Here is a 24418-nt window from a genome sequence, read left to right on the forward strand (position 1 = left end):
CACTCAGGCTTAATCGGATGTCCTCATGCAACTGTACCAACAGAGGTCTGGCCGCCACCAGGGTATGGCCTGGAAACAGATCCTGCCACCCTTCTGTCTCACAGTCCCAAGAAATCCCACTGCCTCTGGGATTAGGCAGCTCTCTTTTCCTTCACTTCGGAGCCTCCCGCTCAGGTTACCCATGAGCCCAGAGCGGCCTGCCTGCAATAGAACACAGCTGGGTGTTAGAAACTATGAACGTCTGGGCCTGCCCCAGAAGCAAGCAATCAGAATAAATGGGGCTGGGGCTCAGGAGCTTGCATTTCCTCAAGGGCCTCAGTAGATTCCTACGCACATCAAAACTTAGGAAATATTGGGCTACAGCTCTAGAGTTTTGAAAAACTGGGCCTTTAAACTTTGCAGCAAGGGAAGTTCAGAGCTTCCAGACAAGCCCTCCTCTCGTCTTGAAGAAAAGAAGGAGAAGTATTTCTCACTCTTTCCGAGGAGCTTACAGCTGAGGAGACAAGACAAAGTTTATTCTTCAGTCAGTTCAGCCGGCTCCACAGGAATTAAGAAGAAATGGTGAGGCATCAAAGATCCCTGAGGTGAAAGTCCACAGCACACACACTCACACCAAGAAGCACAACCCCCAGATCATCAGCCTGAGTGTTAGCACTTTTTATTCTATCGGAGGAGATCCCATTTGTGGAGGGGCTTGCCAAAGTCCAGGTTTTCGGTGAGTGCTCCTAAATGGGTAGATGTTGTTACTCACCAACAGATCCCAATGAGCTACTTAGAGCCTTCTGTTAAGGACAGCCTAAGAATCACTTTAAAAGTGTGATCACCAAACCCACTTTCTTTCTTCCCTTTTCTTTTCTTCCTTTTTCCCCCCACCCCTGCCCCGCACTACAATTTACTTTGCTAACATTTTTAGAAAAGTTTCGAGCAACTATTAATCAGCCACAAAGCAGAATATAAACATTCACTAGTCAAACATTTTCGGTAGCAAGGGATTAAAAGAACATAAGGGTAATTTGCATCCAAAGGTAATTTTAAAACCCACATACACTGCACACATCAATTCCGATCTTGATTTAGTGCTGCTAAAGGAAATAAAAAATGTAGGATTAGTATAGCATCATTAATTTTATGTATTTAGGAAAACAAAATATATACACACTCTGAAGTCTCAAATATCCGGACTCACTGCTTATAAACTCATTTTCTTCCGGTAGCTGAAAGAGTAATAGATGAGTAAGGTCTTAACTGCTTTACCCTAACATTTTACTTTCACTTTGTATTCGACTTCATAATGTTTCTGTATTGTAACATAAAAATCCTGTAGAAAAATAGTCTGGTGAGATACACCAGATTTTAATGGTGGCTTCACACATGATTCGCTGCTATCACACCTGATGCGGGACGCCTCACATACTTAAAATAGGAGGGTAAGTGCCAGCTCACCTCTTCATTTTTGGAAGCACCCCTACAATAACAGGCAAACATTTGATGTGATATGGTCATTAATTTCTCTTTAATTACATGAGATGTTATAATGTTATCCCCAGAAATGATGGCTTCTGATAGAGTTGTCTTCTTTTCTTTTGCAGGGAACATTCAGATATCTATCTTCAAAATGGCCCAGATAGAATTGGAAGGTTGTATAAGAAGGCCCTTTATGTTCAGTACACAGACAGAACTTTTAGCACAATTATAGAAAAACCTGTCTGGCTGGGGTTTTTAGGCCCTGTTATCAAAGCTGAAACTGGAGATAGAGTTTATGTTCACCTAAAAAACTTTGCCTCTAGGCCCTACACTTTCCATCCACATGGAGTAACTTACCATAAGGAACATGAGGGTAAGTTCAGCTCATATTCTAGCTGGAATTTCCTCGTAATTTTCAGTAGGAGCACTTTTTTTGTTTTTTTTTTAACATCTAAGATTATGGCCTCCCCTCCTGGAGAAGACGTGTAAGTGTGTTACTATGCTGTGTTTCCCTTGGTTGCACTTGCTTGTGTGAAAGAACTCTTGGGTAGACTATACAGTGAGAGGCAGCGAGAGCTGGGACTTCCCTACCAGTGCCTGGCAACTCGCCAGCCAAAGAGAATGAGAGGACTAGGCAACATGCATGAAGGCCTAGAAAAGGCAAACATCCAGAGGGAAGAAACAGGACTCAAGATAGGGGCTGTCTTAACTCTAAAGTTCCTACACGTGACCATACTGTGGTCATTGTCACATACCATCCTAACTCTGGATTAACTCTGTCCTACCTAAGGCAGTCTGAGTAGTCTCTTGCATCAGTCAAATGGTACACATGGCTGGATGACCCCAGAGCCGCATCTGAGATACAATTAACGGAAAGGTCATTTGAATGTAGGACTTAGAAACCTTAAAGATGGTACAGAAGAACAAAGAATAGGTTTGGTGTCTGTGATATCATTTTTAGTACTTGTTGATGATAATGATAAAAAGAGGTGAGGTTTTGTTATGGATAAGAGCGAGGACTTTGAAAGTAATAGACAAAGCTTCAAGTGCAGCTTTGTCTTTCACTGGCTGAATAATGATCTCAGCTAAGTTACTTAAATTCTCTGCGCTTCAGTTTCCTCGTGTATAAAATAGGGACAATGATGTACATGGTAATAGCTCAATGAATGTCAGGCATTATAAGCAAAAATGCGGAGACCATGTTAGTTGAAATTATAAGGATTAAGTTTGGAAATTAAGATAAAATTAGAGCTTTAAAATTATTAGTTTTCTTTTTTACAGAGGCTTTGCTTTAGAAGGTGAATGTTTTGACCATATATTTTTATTTGTTTTTCTGAAACAGTTACATTCATAGCTTAGAGGCTAACTGCCATCTTCTTTCTTTTTTATAAATTCATGGCATAGTAGGGTATTAATCATTTTTAAGGCATGGTAGTTATATTGTCTTCATGTTAAAGAAAAAACCGTTCTTATCCTTTAGAGGTATATATTCAAGTATTTATTAGTGAAATGATATGATGCCTAGGATTTGCTTTACAATTAATTCGATGGTGATGGGGTTAAGAGTGGGTGGGGGTGTAGATGAAACAGGATTGGTCTTGGGTTTATCATTATTAAAGCTTGGTTGATGGGTAAATGGAAGTTCATCATATTATTTCCTCAACTTTTACGTATTTTTGGAAATTTCCAAAAGTAAAAGTACAGAATTTTTAAAAATCCATAGTTCATGGGTGGAAACTTGACATCCTATAAGATGTCTCAAATGATAAGAGAGAGTAGCCATTTTGTTCATACTTCCATACCATGACCCCAGAGCAAAAGTGGTTCTTTACACTGCAAACCAGAAGTCACTATGCTCTATTACTACTCCCTTAAGATTCAGTAAGTATTCAGTAAGTTAAAAAATAACAACCAAATTTTTGGTGAAGCTTCCAGACCCCCTAGTCATTGGCCTCTCACGCTTGTGTGTTCAAATAGGACATCACTACATTCCCAAAGGGGCACATACTACAAGTTGAATACACGTTTGCCAAATAAATTAATGAATCATCTATTCTCTCTTTTAAGTTCAAATACATTCACTTTGTAACTTCACTGTGTATTGCTTCTTAGGGGCCATCTATCCTGATAACACCACAGATTTTCACAAAGCAGATGACAAAGTGCATCCTGGTGAGCAGTACACATATGTAATGAACGCCACCGAAGAGCAAAGTCCTGGTGAGGAAGATAGCAATTGTGTGACCAGGATTTACCATTCCCACATTGATGCTCCAAAAGATATCGCCTCAGGACTCATCGGACCTTTAATATTCTGTAAAAAAGGTAAATTTTTTCATTGTTGCTCACAGTATATGACCAACAGGCAAGAGACAGAGGAGTTTGTTTTTTAACATAGAAGTCAAACCTTCTGTGTTATGACTGAGTAGGTAAGGTTGAGAAGGAGTGAATCTAGATAAAAAGGGGAAAACAACAGGGCAGGAGAAGAAGAAGAAATAAATGGAACAAGTATTCACACCCATTACTACGCTGCAAGAAACATGCTCTCCTGGAAGATAGGTTTGCTGTATCCAGTTTCCAACAGTGGTGTTGAAGAGATGTGTGACTTTACCAGAAGTGACTCCCTTAGTGGCACTCCATGGTGTTAGATCTGTAGTTACCTGCATTGCGTTGGTAAATATAATATCACAGTAACTATTTCCAGCATCATGAAAAAGACAATGCAGCTCAAGAGCTTGAGATCCAGGGGCATCTGAATGTCTCAGTCAGTTAAGCATCAGCTCAGGTCTTGATCTCACAGTCATGAGTTCAAGCCACACATTGGGCTTGAAGCCTACTTAAAAAAAAAAAAAAGAGCTTGAAAGCTAATTCTCACTTGAACAGAATGAGTTACCTTCAAAGACTTACTGTCTTAGTTTGTGGATGTAGGCACCAGAAGATACACACACAACTTTGAATTCCAACCTTCTCATTTGCCAAAAAAGCATTGAATAGTTACGTGGTCAATGGGCATCCAGATATATGAGTATCTGTAAGCTCAGGATACTGAACATAAAGTTTCCTGGTGTTTCCATCTGTAAAACAGAAGTGACAAATCCAGATTGGGGGTGTATTAGAAAAGTAAAATTTTAAAGCTATAAATCACCTGCTAAAAATACATGCTAAAGAGTAACTTCTACTAAAATAGTAATTTTCACTTCAGATTCTCTGGATCAAGAAAAAGAAAAAAATATTGACCAAGAATTTGTGCTGATGTTTTCTGTGGTGGATGAAAATCTCAGCTGGTACCTATATGACAACATTAAAACCTACTGCTCTGAACCAGAGAAAGTTGAGGAAGATAACGAAGATTTCCAAGAGAGTAACAGGATGTATTGTAAGATTACAGAAAGCGTGTTAACTTAATCTTATTTTTCTTGATCCATTAAGTCTGCTAGATCTATTCCTTCACATGAATAAGTAGTGTGTTTCTAATCTCTGGTCCTGATAAGAAAGCATATTAAACCTGCAACTTCATATTTAGCTAAACAGATCAAATCAAAACTCTGTGCCAGGTAAAACTGGATACACCAAATTGTTCCCAAACTAATAAGGAGAAAACATCATCAATTTTGGTTTAATGCATACGTATGTTATATTTATTTATATGTTTGTTTATTCTCCAAACTCATTCTAAATTTTATTTGAGGCCGCCTACAATTATTAAACTAAATGCTGAAAATTATCTTTATATCATAAAGCATTGAACTATACTTAAAATAGCTCAAACTACAGTTCTAAAAGGTATTTCTTTTATATATACATTGTCCCTCTGCATCATTTTTTTTTCTATCTTTTAATTCACTTTATTTCTTCTAGAAATGCTTTCTTTACTGCCTAGGCTCCTCAATTCTCAGACTCAAAATAATGAGCTTAGTAAGGTTGTCTATCACTCAGAATTTGCATAAGAAATTAAATCTCTTAACACCAACTAGACCAATAAGTATGGCTTTTTGTTTGTTTGTATTCAGCTTCTTGAAAATTACCTTTACTCAGAAACCGAGAATACAAAAATAACTACCAAAGCAGAAAAACAAACTAATTAACAAAGTACAGATTTTCCCCCCCAACTTTTGTTTATTTCTGGCTGGAAGGTCCCCTGTCTATACTTCAATCCTGCCTTTGTTATGCGCTAACAAAATAGATGTTAGAAAAAGATACTCAAGGTCTAGTCTGGATAGGTCTGGTTGTACCTCTGTTGTATCACATACATTCATGGTGTTTCCCAGAACCAATTTCTATCTTATCTCTAGGACCACCCAGTTTGAATAGTGATCCTAGGTTTCTTTATTTTATTTTTATTTTTTTATATGAAACTTATTGTCAAATTGGTTTCCATACAACACCCAGTGCTCATCCCAACAGGTGCCCTCCTCAATGCCCATCACCAACTTTCCCCTCCCTCCTACCCCCCATCAACCCTCAGTTTATTCTCAGTTTTTAAGAGTCTCTGATGGTTTGCCTCCTTCCCTCTCTGTAACTTTTTTTCCCCCTTCCCCTCCCCCATGGTCTTCTGTTAAGTTTCTCAGTATCAACATAAGAGTGAAAACATATGGTATCTGTCTTTCTCTGTATGGCTTATTTCACTTAGCATCACACTCTCCAGTTCCATCCACGTTGCTACAAAAGACCATATTTCATTCTTTCTCATTGCCATGTAGCATTCCATTGTATATACAAACCACAATTTCTTTATCAATTCATCAGTTGATGGACATTTAGGCTCTTTCCATAATTTGGCTATTGTTGAGAGTGCTGCTATAAACATTGGGGTACAAGTGCCCCTCTGCATCAGCACTCCTGTATCCCTTGGGTAAATTCCTAGAAGTGCTATTGTTGGGTCATAGGGTAGATCTATTCTTAATTTTTTGAGGAACCTCCACACTGTTTTCCAGAGTGGCTGCACCAGTCTGCATTCCCACCAACAGTGCAAGAGGGTTCCCGTTTCTCCACATCCTCTCCAGTATCTATAGTCTCCTGATTTGTTCATTTTAGCCACTCTGACCGGCGTGAGGTGATATCTCAGTGTGGTTTTGGTTTGTATTTCCCTGATGAGGAGTGACATTGAGCATCTTTTCATGTGCCTGTTGGTCATCTGGATGTCTTCTTTAGAGAAGTATCTATTCATGTCTTCTGTCCATTTCTTCACTGGATTATTTGTTTTTTTGGGTATGGAGTTTGGTGAGTTGTTCATAGATGTTGGATACTAGCCCTTTGTCCAATATGTCATTTGCAAATATCTTTTCCCATTCCGTTGGTTGCCTTTTAGTTTTGTTGATTGTTTCCTTTGCTGTGCAGAAGCTTTTTATCTTCATGAGGTCCCAATAGTTCACTTTTGCTTTTAATTCCCTTGCCTTTGGGGATGTGTCAAGTAAGAAATTGCTGCGGCTGATGTCAGAGAGGTTTTTTCCTGCTTTATCCTCTAGGGTTTTGATGGTTTTCTGTCTCACATTCAGGTCCTTTATCCATTTTGAGTTTATTTTTGTGAATGGTGAATGGTCTTCTGCATGTTGCTGTCCAGTTCTCCCAGCACCATTTGTTAAAGAGACTGTCTTTTTTCCACTGGATATTCTTTCCTGCTTTGTCAAAGACTAGTTGGCCATACTTTTGTGGGTCCAATTCTGGAGTCTCTATTCCATTGGTCTATGTGTCTGTTTTTGTGCCAATACCATGCTGTCTTGATGATTACAGCTTTGTAGTAGAGGCTAAAGGGATTGTGATGCCTCCTGCTTTGGTCTTCTTCAAAATTACTTTGGCTATTCGGGGCCTTTTGTGGTTCCGTATGAATTTTAGGATTGCTTGTTCTAGCTTCAAGAAGAATCCTGGTGCAATTTTGATTGGGATTGCATTGAATGTGTAGATAGCTTTGGGTAGTATTGACATTTCAACAATATTTATTCTTACAACCCATGAGCACGGAATGTTGTTCTATTTATTTGTATCTTCTTCAGTTTCCTCCATAAGCTTTCTATAGTTTTCAGCATACAGATCTTTTACATCTTTGGTTAGGTTTATTGCTAGGTATTTTATGCTTCTTGGTGCAGTTGTGAATGGGATCAGTTTCTTTATTTATCTTTCTGTTGCTCCGTTATTAGTGTATAAGAATGCAACTGATTTCTGTACATTGATTTTATATCCTGCGACTTTGCTGAATTCATGTATCAGTTCTAGCAGACTTTTGGTGGAGTCTATCGGGTTTTCCATGTCATCTACATGGAATATCATGCAAAAAGTGAAAGCTTGACTTCATCTTTGCCAATTTTGATGCCTTTGATTTCCTTTTTTTGTCTGATTGCTGATGCTAGCACTTCCAACACTATGTTAAACGACAGTGGTGAGAGTGGACATCCCTGTCGTGTTCCTGATCTCAGGGGGAAAGCTTTCAGTTTTTCCCCATTGAGGATGATATTAGCTGTGGGCTTTTCATAAATGGCTTTTATGATGTTTAAGTATGTTCCTTCTATCCCGACTTTCTCGAGGGTCTTTATTAAGAAAGAATGCTGAATTTTGTCAAATGCTTTTTCTGCATCGATTGACAGGATTATCTTTTCTTTTATTAATGTGATGTATCACATTGATGGATTTGAGAATATTAAACCAGCCCGGCAGCCCAGGAATGAATCCCACTAGATCATGGTGAATAATTCTTTTTATATGCTGTTGAATTCAATTTGCTAGTATCTTATTGAGAATTTTTGCATCCATATTCATCAGGGATATTGGTCTGTAGTTCTCTTTTTCTGCTGGGTCTCTGTCTGGTTTGGGAATCAAAGTAATGCTGGCTTCGTAGAATGAGTCTGGAAGTTTTCCTTCTCTTTCTATTTTTGGAACAGTTGGAGAAGGATAGGTATTATCTCTGCTTTAAATGTCTGGTAGAATTCCCCTGGGAAACCATCTGGTCCTGGACTCTTATTTGTTGGGAGATTTTTGATAACTGATTCAATTTCTTCACTGGTTATGGGTCTGTTCAAATTTTCTATTTCTTCCTGTTTGAGTTTTGGAAGTGTGTGGGTTCTTAGGAATTTGTCCATTTCTTCCAGGTTGTCCAGTTTGTTGGCATATAATTTTTAATGTTATTCCCTGACAATTGCTTGTATTTCTGAGGGATTGGTTGTAATAATTTCATTTTCATTCATGATTTTATCTATTTGGGTCATCTCCCTTTTCTTTTTGAGAAGCCTGGCTAGAGGTTTATCAATTTTGTTTATTTTTTCAAAAAACCAACTCTTGGTTCCATTGATCTGCTCTACAGATTTTTAGATTCTATATTGTTTGTTTCTGCTCTGATATTTTTTATTTCTCTTCTGCTGGGTTTGGGGTGTCTTTGCTGTTCTGCTTCTATTTCCTTTAGGTGTGCTGTTAGATTTTGTATTTGAGATTTTTCTTGTTTCTTGAGATAGGCCTGGATTGCAATGTATTTTCCTCTCAGGACTGCCTTCGCTGCATCCCAAAGTGTTTGGATTGTTGTATTTTCATTTTCGTATGTTTCCATATATTTTTTAATTTCTTCTCTAATTGTCTGGTTGACCCACTCTTCTTTAGTAGGGTATTCTTTAACCTCCATGCTTTTGGAGGTTTTCCAGACTTTTTCCTGTGGTTGATTTCAAGTTTCATAGCATTGTGGTCTGAAAGTGTGCATGGTGTGATCTCAATTCTTGTATACTTATGAAGGGCTGTTTTGTGACCCATTATGTGATCTATCTTGGAGAATGTTCCATGTGCACTCGAGAAGAAAGTATATTCTTTTGCTTTGCGATGCAGAGTTGTAAATATATCTGTCAAGTCCATCTGATCCAATAATATATTCTGTTGCTTTGGCATGCAGAGTTGTAAAAATATCTGTCACGTCCATCTGATCCAATAATCATTCAGGGTCCTTGTTTCTTTATTGACCATGTGTCTAGATGATCTATCCATTGCTGTTAGTGGAGTATTAAAGTCCCCTGCAATTACCACATTTTTGTCAATAAGGTTGCTTATGTTTGTGAGTCATTGTTTTATATATTTGGGGGCTCCTGTATTTGGTGATAGACATTTACAATTGTTAGTTCTTCTTGGAGGATAGACCCTGTAATGATTATATAATGCCCTTCTTCATCTCTTGTTACAGCCTTTAATTTAAAGTCTAGTTTGTCTGATATAAGTATGGCTACTCCAGCTTTCTTTTGACTTCCAGTAGCATGATAGATAGTTCTCCGTCCCCTCACTTTCAATCTGAAAGTGTCCTCAGGTCTAAAATGAGTCTCTTATAGACAGCAAATAGATGGGTCTTATTTTTTTATCCATTCTGATACCCTATGTCTTTTGGTTGGTGCATTTAGTCCATTTACATTCAGTGTTATTATAGAAAGATATGGGTTTAGAGTCATTGTGATGTATGTAGGTTTCATGCTTGTAGCAATGTCTCTAGTACTTTGTCTCACAGGATCCCCCTTAGGATCTCTTATAGGGCCAGTTTAGTGGTGATGAATTCCTTCAGTTTTTGTTTGGGAAGACCTTTATCTCTCCTTCTATTCTAAATGACAGATTTGCTGGATAAAGGATTCTTGGCTGCATATTTTTTTCTGTTCATTATGTTGAAGACTTCCTGCCATTCCTTTCTGGCCTGCCAAGTTTCAGTAGTGAGATCCGCCACGAGTCTTATCGGTCTCCCTTTATATGTTAGAGCACATTTATCCCTAGCTGCTTTCAGAATTTTCTCTTTATCCTTGTATTTTGCCAGTTTCACTATGATATGTCATGCAGAAGATCGATTCAAGTTACATCTGAAGGGAGTTCTCTGTGCCTCTTGGATTTCAATGCCTTTTTCCTTCCCCAGATCAGGAAAGTTCTCAGCTATGATTTCTTCAAGTACACCTTCAGCACCTTTCCCTCTCTCTTCCTCCTCTGGGATACCAATTATACGTAGATTATTTCTCTTTAGTGCATCACTTAGTTCTCTAATTTTCTCCTAATACTCCTGGATTTTTTTATCTCTTTTTCTCAGCTTCTTCTTTTTCCATAATTTTATCTTCTAGTTCACCTATTCTCTCCTCCGCCTCTTCAATCCAAGCTGTGGTAGTCTCCATTTTATTTTGCAACTCATTAATAGCATTTTTTTATCTCCTCCTGGCTGTTCCTTAGTCCCTTGATATCTGTAGCAAGAGATTCTCTGCTGTCCTCTATACTGTTTTCAAGCCTAGCAATTAATTTTATGACTATTATTCTAAATTCACTTTCTGTTATATTGTTTAAATCATTTTTGATCAGTTCATTAGCTGTCGCTATTTCCTGGAGTTTCTTTTGAGGGGAATTCTTCCGTTTTGTCATTTTGGATAGTCCCTGGAGTGGTGTGGGACTGCTGGGCACTTCCCCTGTGCTGTCTTGAATAACTTGCGTTGGTGGGCGGGGCCACAGTCAGACCTAATGTCTGCCCCCAACCCACCGCTGGGGCCACAGTCAGACTGGTGTGTGCCTTCTCTTCCCCTCTCCTAGGGGCGGGATTCACTGTGGGGTGGCGTGGCCCATCTGGGCTACTTGCACACTGCCAGGCTTGTGATGCTGGGGATCTGGCGTATTAGCTGGGGTGGATGGGCAAGGTGCACAGGGGCGGGAGGGGCAGGCTCATCTCACTTTTCCTTCAGAGATCTGCTTCGGGAGGGGCCCTGCGGCACCGGGAGGGAGTCAGACCTGCCAGAGGGATGGATCCACAGAAGCACAGTGTTGGGTGTTTGCCTGGAGCAAACAAGTTCCCTGGCAGGAACTGGTTCCCTTCAGGATTTTGGCAGGGGGATGGGCGAGAGAGATAGCGCTGGTGAGCGCCTTTGTTCCCCGCCAAACTGAGCTCTGTCGTCCGGGGCTCAACAACTCTCCCTCCCGTTGTCCTCCAGCCCTCCCGTTCTCCGAGCAGAGCTGTTAACTTATAACCTTCCAGATGTTAAGTCCCGCTTGCTGTCAGAACACACTCTGTCCGGCCCCTCTGCTTTTGCAAGCGAGACTCGGGGGCTCTGCTTTGCCAGCGGGCTGCCCATCCACCCTGGCTCCCTCCCAGCAGTCCGTGTAGAACACACTGCCTCTCCACCCTTCCTACTCTCTTCCGTGAGCCTCTCATCTACGCTTGGCTCTGGAGAATCCGTTCTGCTAGTCTTCTGGCAGTTTTCTGGGTTATTTAGGCAGGTGTGGGTGGAATCTAAGTGATCCGCAGGACGTTGTGAGCCCAGCATCCTCCTACACCACCATCTTCCCCAACATTTTGGCATATAATTTTTCATAGCATTCCCTGATAATTGCTTGTATTTCTGAGGGATTGGTTGTAATAATTCCATTTTCATTCATGATTTTATCTATTTGGGTCCTCCCCCTTCTCTTTTTGAGAAGCCTGGCTAGAGGTTTATCAATTTTGTTATTTTTTCGAAAAACCAACTCTTGGTTTCATTGATCTTCTCTACTGTTTTTTTAGATTCTATATTTGTTTCTGCTCTGATATTTATTATTTCTCTTATTCTGCTGGATTTGGGGTGTCTTTGCTGCTCTGCTTCTATTTCCTTTAGGTGTACTGTTAGATTTTGTATTTGTGATTTTTCTTGTTTCTTAAGATAGGTCTGGATTGCAATGTATTTTCCTCCCAGGACTGCCTTTGCTGCATCCCAAAGCATTTGGATTGTTGTATTTTCATTTTCATTTGTATCCATATATTTTTTAAATTTCTTCTCTAATTGCCTGGTTGACCCACTCTTCTTTAGTAGGATGTTCTTTAACCTCCATGCTTTTGGAGGTTTTCCAGACTTTTTCCTGTGGTTGATTTCAAGTTTCATAGCATTGTGGTCTGAAAGTGTGCATGGTATGATCTCAATTCTTGTATACTTATGAAGGGCTGTTTTGTGACCCATTATGTGATCTATCTTGGAGAATGTTCCATGTGCACTTGAGAAGAAAGTATATTCTTTTGCTTTGGGATGCAGAGTTCTAAATATATCTGTCAAGTCCATCTGATCCAATGTATCATCCAGAGCCCTTGTTTCTTTATTGATTCTGTGTCTGGATGATCTATCCATTGTTGTAAGTGGAGTATTAAAGTCCGCCTAGGTTTCTTTAAAGCGTCTTGGGCCATTCTGCCTTCGAATTTTTAGGTCTTTGTGGCTCTTGTACTGGTCCTTACTATCCTTCCCCTGGATTTCTTCTTTTCGCCGTCACATCTCTTCCAATTTTGACTTATAATCTCTAAAAAAAGAAAAAAGCTTTCCTTGTGTTCTTATGACACAAGGAATTCATGTTCACTGCAGAAAATCAGCAAAGTCCTAACATGCAAAAAGAAAAAATTGAAATTAATATTACCACTATCAACATGATATGTGATTGATTATGAAATAACCTTCAGTCTTTCTAAAATTTACTCTATGTGTGTACATTTTGTATATATGCACATATATATGCATACATTATATTTACAAATACCCATATACACATACTAATACACAGCTACACAGCTAATGTGTATAGCTTATAACAGAGAAAAAATAGGTTTCATCTTCATTGTGTTCATCTGCTAATGTGTTGACAAAAATCCTGAGACTGGATTCAGGTCCAAAATAAGAGTGCTATGATTGATTAGCAATGTCTGATGTAGGTACAGAGGAAGGAATAGCAGCAGTACATGTGCCAGGTATTTTCCAATCCAAATTGATATTTATTTCTATAGAGATAACTATTACCATCCCAGGCACCAATGTTTTTAATCACAATCTCTGATCTTGACTTACAGCTGTGAATGGATATACTTTTGGAAGTCTCCCAGGACTCTCCATGTGTGCAGAAGACAAAGTAAAATGGTATCTTTTTGGCATGGGTAATGAAATTGATGTGCACTCAGCTTTCTTCCACGGCCAAGTATTGACTAATAAGGGCTACCGTATTGATACAGTCAATCTCTTTCCTGCTACCCTCTTTGAAGCTTTTATGGTGGCCCAGAGTCCTGGAGAATGGATGCTTAGCTGTCAGAATCTAAACCACCTGAAAGGTAAGCCATCTTTACCTGAAATGAGCTTTCGGCCAAAAAAAGAGTCATGTATCTGTTACACTACTAATGGGGTGATAACTGGGAATCAGAATCTAAAAGTAAATAAAATTTTTTTAAAAGAATCTAAAAGTTAAATATCTTTAGAATAATCTGAGCTTTGAACTGGTAATTTAATTTTATTCTTATGATGGTATGCATCATAATATAATAAAAAAACTGAAAGACTAGAATTTTACAAAATAATGAAATATGAAAATATATTAATTTGAGAAAAAGCATAACTGGCCCTGAATTACCCTTCTGTCCTAAAAGTATAGGTATACGCTGAGAAGTATATACAACTTCTTTGCTTTGTAAAATACACAATATTGTAAACACCAGAAGATTTATATACTGTGCTGAAAAGTAGTTTGTTTGTTGTTTGTTTTAATTTGGTTCTATCAGACACAACCAACTTTGTTCTTTGAGTCCAGCTACTCCTTGGTTTAACTTGCTAAATACCTCGTTCATCTCTTCAACATAAGAACATTCCTTGTTCTTGAAAAATACTAGTTTGTAATAGTGATCTCCTGAAGAAACTAGCTTTAATCTGGGTCTTTTGGCATGTTACTCTGACCTTCAAATATAATCTCACTATTAAATGTCACCTTGGTCTCAGAAGACCCAGAACAGCAGGTACATAACCATTTTGTTTTGTCCAAGAACAGTAATAATATATGCTCATTCTATTCCCCCTTCTCCACTCCACCCCGTCCCTTAAAATACGGCAAAGTCTCTCTTTATTACTTGTCTTTTAATGTGTCCTTTTTTGTTTCTCATCGAAAGACATCCCAAGTGAAACCCCACAAAGATTGGTACAATATTTTTTTAAAAATACTAGGGCTTAATATCTCTTCTCTGTGCCATAAGGGGAAGTTTTACTGCTCAAATTTTCCATCAGTAATTTATTTACAACTGTTTACTATCATTTTTAATATTGTTTCTAGCTGTCTATTTCTTCAGTTTCCATCTGTCATTTCATCAGCGGTGTTTACAAGGCAATAGGAGGGAGAAACATTGGCTCCATTAACCAATGTCTCCTTCCATGTGATTTTCAGCTGGTCTGCAGGCCTTTTTCCAGGTACAAGACTGTAACAAGCCTTCATCAGAGGACAGTATCCTTGGGAAACATGTCAGGCATTACTACATCGCTGCTGAGGAAATCATCTGGAACTACGCACCCTCTGGAATAGACACCTTCACCCAAGAAAATTTAACAGCACCTGGAAGGTAATTCAGAAGAAGGACTATTATTTCAAAGTATGCCTCCCTAAGAAAAGAAAGAAAGAAAGAAAGGAAGGAAGCATAAAAAACTGATTCAGCAATTAACATTTTAATTGGTACCTGAAAGTGAGTAACTAGACTGCTAAATATTTACTAAGGTGTTTGGTATGAGTCCAAGTTTGAGAAATATGACTTTTGAGTCCACGAAAAAATGGATATAAAAAAGTTATCAGATAGTTGACAAAATCCTCAGAAAATACTGAATATAATTAGACTAGTTAATTTATTTACTTTTCTTTCATGAAAATACAACATTGTGCAATCCGGCAGCATTAAGTACATTCACAAGGTTGTACAATCAACACTATCTGTTTCCAGAACTCTCATTTTTCTAAATAGAAAGTCTGTATCCATTAAACAGTAGCTCTCTAATCCCTGATAACTTCTACTTTCTGTCTCCATGAATTTGCCTCTTCTAGGCACTTACTACAAGTGGAATAACAGTATTTGTCCCTTTTTGTCTGGCTTATTCCACTTAGCATGTTTTTAAGGCTCATCCATGTTGTAACATCTATGAAAATCTCATTCCTCTTTAAGGCTGAATAATATTCCACTGTATGCATATACCACATTTTATTTTTCCATCAGTCTGTTGATGAGCATTTGGGTTGCTTCTACTTTTTGGCTATTGTGAATAATGCAACTTAACATTGAAAGTACAAGTATTGTTTACATCCATGCTTTCAGTTGTTTTGTGTACATACTTAGGAATGGAATTGCTCAATCCTATGACAATCCTATTTTTAATTTTTTGAGGAAGAGCCGTACTGTTTTCCACAGTGGCTGTACCATTTTACATGCTTACCAGTAATGTACAAGGGTTCCAATTTCTCTACCTACTTACCAATATTTATTTTCCATTTGTAAAACAATAGACATCTTCTTGAGTGTGGAACTGTATCTTATTGTGATTTTGATTTGCATTTTCCTGATGACTAGTGATGTTCAGTATCTTTTCATGTTGTTGGTGTTTGGAGAAGTCTGTTCAAGTCCTTTTCCTGTTGTTGAGTTGGGTTCTTTGTTTTTGTTGTTGTTGGTGGCTGTTAAAGTATATGACTTCTTTATATATTCTGGATATTAATCTCTTATCAGATACATTGTTTGCAAATATTTTCCCCCATTCATTAGGTTTTCTTTTCACTTTCTTAATAGCGTCCCCTGGGGTACAGCAGCTACCCCTGTATGTGTCTAGTGAGTTCCACAACCTCCCAGCCATTCTTCCCTTCTCAGTCTTCCTTTCCTACTGTCCATTCACCATAAAGCACCCAAAGTGATCTTTCAAAAGTGTTGATGAAATTATGCCACATCCCTGTTTCAAGTCTCTGCTCAAATATCACCTCCTAAGAGATGCCTTCTTTGTCACCTATCTACTTGGAAAGGTTAAGTAACTTACTCAATGATGCATGACAGGCCAATAGCTGGGCCTGGCTCTACCCAGGTCTCTGATTCCTGAAGCAGAAATTTAAGTCCCAATCTACACTGACATCCAGAGGCAATGACTCCAAAGCTGTATCACCAGCTCAGAAGGCTCTTGTAAATTGCAGATTTGCATTTTTAATTGCTTAAAAACACCCTGCTTAGATGAGGTCCCTCCAAATCAGCATGTCCACATCTGAATCATTGTTTTCTCCGTATACCTGAATTTCCTCCTCTCTGTGAATACTATCATTATCCATCCATCAGTGAAGCCCCAAACCTGAGTACCGTCATTGACTCCACACTTCCCCACTCCCTCCTCCTCTCCTCATCAAGTACTATCTCACTAAATCCTAAACATCTCCAAAAAGTGTCTATTTTTTCCTCACCTGAGGGATCCTTTTAAAACACTAATGCTAAATGTTTACATATTTCAAAGCTTTCCCACTGCTCTGGGATGGAGTACTGAAATTTTAGCAAGGTCCTGCTGTCCACCCCCCATCTTTCCAAGCCTCATTCTCTCTCTTCTGTCCCATTCTCTCTTTTGCCCTGCCCTGCCCACTGTGCTCCTGTCATATTTTCTAAAACATGACATATTCACTCTTTCCTCTGAGTCTTCCCATAGGCTATTTCCTCTTTGTAAACACCCACCTCATTCTCCCCCCCCCACCTATACTGCATCTTTTTTTCAAATGTTTATTTATTATTTTTGACAAAAGAGAGAGAGAGAGAAGGGGGGCGCAGAGAGAGAGGGAGACACAGAATCTCAAGCAGGCTCCAGGCTCTGAGCTGTTAGCACAGCAGGGCTTGAACTGAACTGCAAGATCCTGACCTGAGCCAAGTCAGTTGCTTAACAGACTGAGCCACCCAGGTGCCCCTATACTTCATCTTTTTAACTCTACTTCTCTTCTAGATAGTTTTTAAAAATCATTTTCTTTGGAAAGCCTTTGGAGCCTCTTCCTACCACTTCCCCCAAACTGCTCCATAACACCCTGTGCTTATTGCATGTTAATTGCACATGCAATTAATCAATAATATTGATATTAATATCAATGTTATTACATTGATTGGCTCACAGTCTGTCTTCTCTGTCAAGTCCATGTGGACAAAGATGGGTCCAGCTTGCTTATGGTTATACCATCAGCACATACCAAGGTTCCTGGCAAAAAAGCATGTGTCCTCTACATTTGTTAAATGGAAAAAGAGATGAATGGGATGACTTTGGCAAGTCAAACACCTCTCTGAGATATAATTTCTCCATTTGTAAACTGGGGAGAATAATGCCAACTTTGCCACCTTATTATGGGAGTTTCAAATAATAAATGAAAGCTCCTAAGTACCTTGTGGGTGCTCATATGCAATAAGCTAGCTATTGTATTTTTAAACCTTTTATAATTTGTTAAAAAGATACTATCGTAGCATAGCTAATAACTATCAGGGGTTGACGCGAGCCATCTTAAAATTGTTTCCCTTCACTTGAAAAAGTGAAACCTCTACACCATGAGTCTCCACTCTTTAGTTGAACATCCTTCTGTGAAGTGCCTAGTACCATCTGCTTCTTTTTAGATATTTGATAAATAATGAATAATAATTACCTCTGAGCACTGGTCATCATTTTTCTCTTCAGTTAGTATCCTATATGAATACCTGCTTTCTGTTTTGTTTTCAACTCCACTGTTAAACCCTTTTTCTCTTGGCAGTGCTTCAGAGGTATTTTTTGAACAAGGTCCTACAAGAATTGGAGGATCTTATAAAAAGCTGGTTTATCGTGAGTACACAGATGCCTCCTTCACAAATCAAAAGAAGAGGGGCCCTGAAGAGGAACATCTTGGCATCCTGGGTGAGTCCATGCAGAGTATCGATGACTATTATACTCTTCTCCTGGGCTACCCAACCTCAGAAAGAATAGAAACTTCAAGAACTGCAATATGATTTCTATGTATAAACTAGAGTTGTGGAAGGTCATTCAACTATTAAATGTAGCAGCTAATTAATTTTCCAATGTAAATTACCAATAGTAAATCTTCATCGTTAAAAACTATGCTAGCTTCATTTTTTTTTAAATTTTTTTTCAACGTTTATTTATTTTTGGGACAGAGAGAGACAGAGCATGAACGGGGGAGGGGCAAAGAGAGAGGGAGACACAGAATCGGAAACAGGCTCCAGGCTCTGAGCCATCAGCCCAGAGCCTGACGCGGGGCTCGAACTCCCGGACCGCGAGATCGTGACCTGGCTGAAGTCGGACGCCTAACCGACTGCGCCACCCAGGCACCCCAAAAACTATGCTAGCTTCAAATAATGATGTTTTTTTCTTCAAGAGGTAAGGAGAATTGTGTATTTATGACTTGGTTTAAATTGACAACAAAGCTGTTAGCCTCTGTTCTTAGCTGAAGGTACACTTCCTTAGAAATAAAATCCAGGCTATTAATGAAAGAGACTGCCTCTGTCATAGAGCCTTGTCCACAGCCCAGAGACCTGTTCTTGCTCAGGCTTTCAGGCAGAATATAATGGGTGAACATACAAAGTCTAGATTCAGACTATCCTCACTCCTCACCTATTAACCATGTGACCTTTGAAAGTACTCAGCCTGCTCTGCCTTCTTTCTGTAAAATGGAAACAGTAATAATGATAACAGTCCTTACCTCATAAAAGTGTTGTAAAGATTAAAGGAGTTAATACACATAAAAACTCAGAAAAGCACATGGAAAGCTCTCAATATCATCTTATATATTACATAAAATATGCACTATGTATCTATGTTTTTATTCTATATTTGGTAATAATATTAATTTTGGTGAAGAAAAATCCACAAAAGTGTTACTCTTCACATCCAAGACAATTTAACTTACCCTCTTAGGGTGATCAAGGTTTATAGAACACCCCTGACTCTTGGGACAAATGTCACCCATCTGGCCAACCGAAGACGAAGATGAAAAGAGTATAGATACACACTGAATAGTTTCTTGTAGATGTATAAAGCCGGTGAACTGACTTGGATAAAAACAGTAACAAATTTTCTTAACCTAAAGTCGAATCAAAAAGCCCTTCTCATCTCTTTCGAGCCTTGACATGTCAAATTGATAATGGAGTTTTAAAAAACTAGGTTTTCCATTTCCCACAAATAAAATGTTGCTTCCAGTGGTTTCTGCCAGAGGATAAGCCAAAGAAAACAACTGTCTTATGTACTCTGTATGTTATATACCAAGGGAGGGTAATAATGTTCTCTTTGTCCCTAGGTCCTGTCATTTGGGCAGAGGTGGGAGACACGATCAGAGTCACTTTCCATAACAAAGGAACATATCCCCTCAGTATTGAGCCCATTGGGGTGAGAGTCAGTAAGGACAACGAGGGCTCCTACTATGCCTCACATCACGACCCCTCAAGTGGAAGTGAGTACAACATTCTGTAACCAAACAATATTTAATAACCCACTGTGCTGGTCACCAGGGAAAACTGTCCTGCAAAAACCGAAGGCAGGATCTTCCAAGGAAACTGCTCATGTATCATTTTTAGGCATCATGGCAGGAAGCAAGTTAACCTCTTCTCCTTCCATTTCCAATTGGTTTATGGAATTTTGTTCTGCCTTAATTGGATGATTTTTAACAGTGCTGTTAGTAACTAATTAGGATTACATCAGTTATACATTTCTGAAGTACTCCTTGGGTGATTTTTAAATTTGAAAATGTTCTTGCAATTATAAGATTAGATGAATACTTGGATATTTGAAAAATATAAAAAGATATAGCCAACAATGTTATCTATAGTTCTACAGACAACCGTATTATATTCTTGTATAGTTCCTGTACTCTTTCATCTGGGTACCTATATATTTTAAATGTGGTTGAGATCACAGTTACATAAATATACTTATCATTGTAATTTTGTACTGAACTTGTTTCTTTAGCATCATAAGCATGTTGATGTCATTTTAATAACACAAAATATTCCATTTTATGCACATATTTTGGTATTTGTATATGTCAGGGCTGGCCGAAGAAGACTAGTGCCTTTGTCACCACTTGCAGTATGACTGTGGGCAAGTTATTAAGTCTTTCTGGCCTCACTTTCCCCAAGTATACAATCAGGAGATTTGAACCGGATCATCTGCAGTTTCCTTTCAGTTCTGAAATTATTTTCAGTTCAGTATCATTCAATAGAAAATGTATGGATTACCTCCTATTTTCAGGTGTTGCTCTAGCCAATAGAAATATAGAGACAATGCTTGCCTTTCAGGAAGGTTAAGTTCCATTGGGTGCTGGGATGGGGGCAGGGAAATACCCACAATCTAACATTAAATATGCTGGGGACATTCTCAGGGGCTCTCCTAGTCTCTTCAGGCTGCTATAACTAAATACCACAGACTGAAAGGCTTATACACAACAGAAATTTATCTTTCACATTTCGGGATGCTGAAAATCCAAGATCAGGGAGCCAGCATGGTTGAATGAAGACCCTTTTCTGGGTCTCAGACTTCTCATTGTATTTTCACAAGGTGGCAGGGATTAGGGAGCTATGTGGGATCTCTATTATAAGGGCACTAATCCCATTTAGGATTACCTTGATCACCCTCCAAAGGTACCACCTTCTAACACTATCACATGGGGTGTTAGGGTTGCAATATGTGAATTCTGGGAGGACACAAACATTCAGACCGTAGAGGCACCAATCGCAGACTGGTTAAGAGGAGGCTTCCTGAAGGAAATCACACCCATCCGTGACCTGGCACAGGAGCACAAGTGGGACTCTATTCAAGGAGGATTTCATTCTAATTCATAATAATGAACTGAGAAGTGGGTTGTCTTAGACTAAACCCAGTCTACTTTGTGGCTCAAATGACCACATTAGAAAGCATACTTAACCTCTCCATTGTGACACTTCTCACAGGTGTGCCTCCTTCAGCCTCCCATGTGGCACCTCAACAAACATTTACCTATGAATGGACTGTGCCCAAAGAAGTGGGACCCACTTACAAAGACCCTGTCTGTCTATCTAAGATGTATTACTCTGCTGTGGATCCCACTAAAGATATATTCACTGGGCTTATTGGGCCAATGAAAATATGCAGGAAAGGAAGTTTACATGAAAATGGGAGACAGGTAAGTCCAATCAGGGAAAATAAAAATGATTTCCCAATCCCTTTGAACTATCATTATTACAGGGAAAATTCTGGGTTTTGAGGCAGTAAGGATTTTACATATGATGTTCAGTATAAATTTTTCTCAGGCTCATGACAGCTGTACTATGCGGAGTTTCTCTGGCTAACATGATTATTTCAAGAAGAGCTGGAAACAAACTTTCTTTGGAATCCAAGGTCTTTTAATGTATATTTAGACTTCAACACACAAATTAAAAAAATGGTAACAGGTCACTCAACATTCACTGAAGAAAATATTGCTTAAAACATTTTTTAGAAAGAAGGAAATGGCCATTTGACCAGGAAATAGAAATATACCTCCATAATATTTTTATCTCTTAATTAAGTATTTTACTATGAACCTTTAAAAGATAAGTACCCTCTTAAAAATGCCTTCAATATAATTGTCATACCTTAAAATCATCATCGTAATAATCTCTTAGTAGTATCAATTTTTTATCAAATTTTATCAAATTTCCAATCAATGTATTCATATTTCCCCAGTTGCCTCTTAATTATTTCAATTTTGTTGTCTGAATCAGTACCCAAATAATTACACACATTGCAATCAGTTGTTATGTTTCTCAAGATTATTTCCTTGCATTTTTTTCTGTTGCAAGGGTATTTATCTTATGGCAGTTTTTCATGCCTAGATTTTACTGATTGCATTCCTTTAGCATGTTTGTTTCTCTTTCTCTCAATTTCATATAAATCAGTGGCTAGGTCAACAGGCTTGATCAGATTCAGGTTAGATTTTTTTTTTTCAATACAACTTCCAAGTGTGGTACTGTGTACTTCCATCAGGGGGTATATAATATATAATTGTCTCTCAGTTGGGAATATTGTCAGCCACTGACAACCATTTCCTAGATTCATAAGCCAACAGGGGTTGCACAATAGTAAAATTCTATTTTACTATTCTATGGTGGGTGCCACCACCCATCATTCTTCTTTATGTATTAGCCAATATACCTCCATAAATGGAAACTTCCCTTAATGGATTGTTTGGTTAGCCTGAGGTTCATATTATGTAAGCAAGGAATGACCAATGTTTGATTCTTTCCCTTTATTTACAAGTTTTCAAAGTAATAGTTCTCCACTAGCATACTTCAAAGATTTTTCATAATTTCTTTTCTTTTTTTAAAAAAAATGTTTTTGATGCTTATTTATTTGAGAGAGAGAGAGAGAGAGAGAGAGAGAGAGCGAGCATGAGCAGGGGAGGGGCACAGAGAGAGGTAGACACAGAATCTGAAGCAGGCTCCAGGCCTGAGTGATCAGCATAGAGCCTGATGCAAGGCTAGAACTCATGAACCACGACGTCATGACCTGAGCTGAAGTCAGACACTTAAACGACTGAGCCACCCCAGGTGCCCCTCTTTTCTTTTTGAGTACTATTGTGAATTCACATATTTAAGTATATTTGGTGTGTTTGAATTCATTGCCATTATCCCTACTGATGCCCAAAGTATCTTATTTTTTGCCCCTGAGGGGATTTGTTCAGGTTGACTCCTTGATTTTTACATGAACTTCATAGTCTTTGCAGCTTCCTTGATTTCTAGTATAAAAGGCTATTTAAGGTTCATATTGCACATTTTTTGAGCCAGACCTGGGATCAGCCATTTCTCCCAAAAAGCCGTAGTTCTTTGGGTAAAAAATTATTTTTTGAACCATAATCTGAACACTTATGGGTGCTAATTTCTATTGGCCTAATCATTGTTTCTTTTTTTTTTTTTAATGAAATTTATTGACAAATTGGTTTCCATACAACACCCAGTGCTCATCCCAAAAGGTGCCCTCCTCAATACCCATCACCCACCCTCTCCTCCCTCCCACCCCCCATCAACCCTCAGTTTGTTCTCAGTTTTTAACAGTCTCTTATGCTTTGGCTCTCTCCCATTCTAACCTCTTTTTTTTTTTTTTCCTTCCCCTCCCCCATGGGTTCCTGTTAAGTTTCTCAGGATCCACATAAGAGTGAAACCATATGGTATCTGTCTTTCTCTGTATGGCTTATTTCACTTAGCATCACACTCTCCAGTTCCATCCACGTTGCTACAAAAGGCCATATTTCATTTTTTCTCATTGCCACGTAATATTCCATTGTGTATATAAACCACAATTTCTTTATCCATTCATCAGTTGATGGACATTTAGGCTCTTTCCATAATTTGGCTATTGTTGAGAGTGTTGCTATGAACATTGGGGTACAAGTGGCCCTATGCATCAGTACTCCTGTATCATTGTTTCTAAAGGCCTTTTCAATGGGCAGAACTGGGGGGAAAGTTTAAGATAAAATTCATCATGAGTTTATACTGATACGTTTTATTCAAATTCAGGTCTAAAGATTCTTTGTGTGTGTGTGTTTTTTTTCACTTAACCTTATTAATCTTACATGTGTATCTCCTTTTAGCTGTACCGAAAAATCTTAGTTCTCGATGATAACAAGATAAATATTCACTCAATTCATCACACAATATACCTACCACAGCCTCAGAATCACAGTTACAATACCAGAACCAACAATATAATTACTGAAAACAATTTAAGATTTGTTTGCTGCCTTTTTTTGTCCTTCGAATAGATCCCACTGGAAATGTTCAGTCAAATTACAGAGTTAAAGTTGCTTGGAATTGTTCTTCTCTGCATAGTTTTGCCACTCACCAGATACACAGGTTTATTTAATTTATTTTACTTCTATTTCTTTTAGGAATTGTCTTGTAGGAATAATAATTACAATATTATTTTATAATTATGTAACATATTCACCTGGTTCCAACATCAGATCTACAAAAAGATGCATATTCAACAAAGTCTAGCCTATCCTTTCTCCCCTCTCATCTTCCCTTACCTCTTATTTTTTAGCTTTATGGTTTTAGCTTTATGGTTTTTACCTTATGGTTAATAAACCATAATGGAAACCATTTGTTTTCCATTATTCTTTTGTCAGCTTGATTTTTTAGAGCATTTTTTTCTTTTTTTAAAATATATTTATTGTGTAATTTACATCCAAGTTAGTTAGCATATAGTGCAACAATGATTTCAGGACTAGA

General features: G+C 38.3%; 1 protein-coding gene across 3 annotated transcripts in view; it reads left to right on the forward strand.

Annotated features, from left to right (window-relative positions):
- The window catches only part of LOC122491871 (ceruloplasmin), a 72834-nt gene that overhangs the window by 6203 nt on the left and 42213 nt on the right, over positions 1-24418 (forward strand). For all 3 annotated transcript variants that reach the window (XM_043595162.1, XM_043595164.1, XM_043595163.1), the window contains exons 2-9: positions 1590-1837; positions 3577-3789; positions 4667-4840; positions 13244-13498; positions 14596-14767; positions 17938-18077; positions 19474-19626; positions 21122-21333. In XM_043595162.1, coding sequence (XP_043451097.1) covers positions 1590-1837; positions 3577-3789; positions 4667-4840; positions 13244-13498; positions 14596-14767; positions 17938-18077; positions 19474-19626; positions 21122-21333 — 1567 coding nt within the window. The remainder of the gene's footprint in view (positions 1-1589; positions 1838-3576; positions 3790-4666; positions 4841-13243; positions 13499-14595; positions 14768-17937; positions 18078-19473; positions 19627-21121; positions 21334-24418) is intronic.

This window comes from Prionailurus bengalensis, chromosome C2 (genome assembly GCF_016509475.1).
Source record: "Prionailurus bengalensis isolate Pbe53 chromosome C2, Fcat_Pben_1.1_paternal_pri, whole genome shotgun sequence".
Taxonomy (NCBI): domain Eukaryota; kingdom Metazoa; phylum Chordata; class Mammalia; order Carnivora; family Felidae; genus Prionailurus; species Prionailurus bengalensis.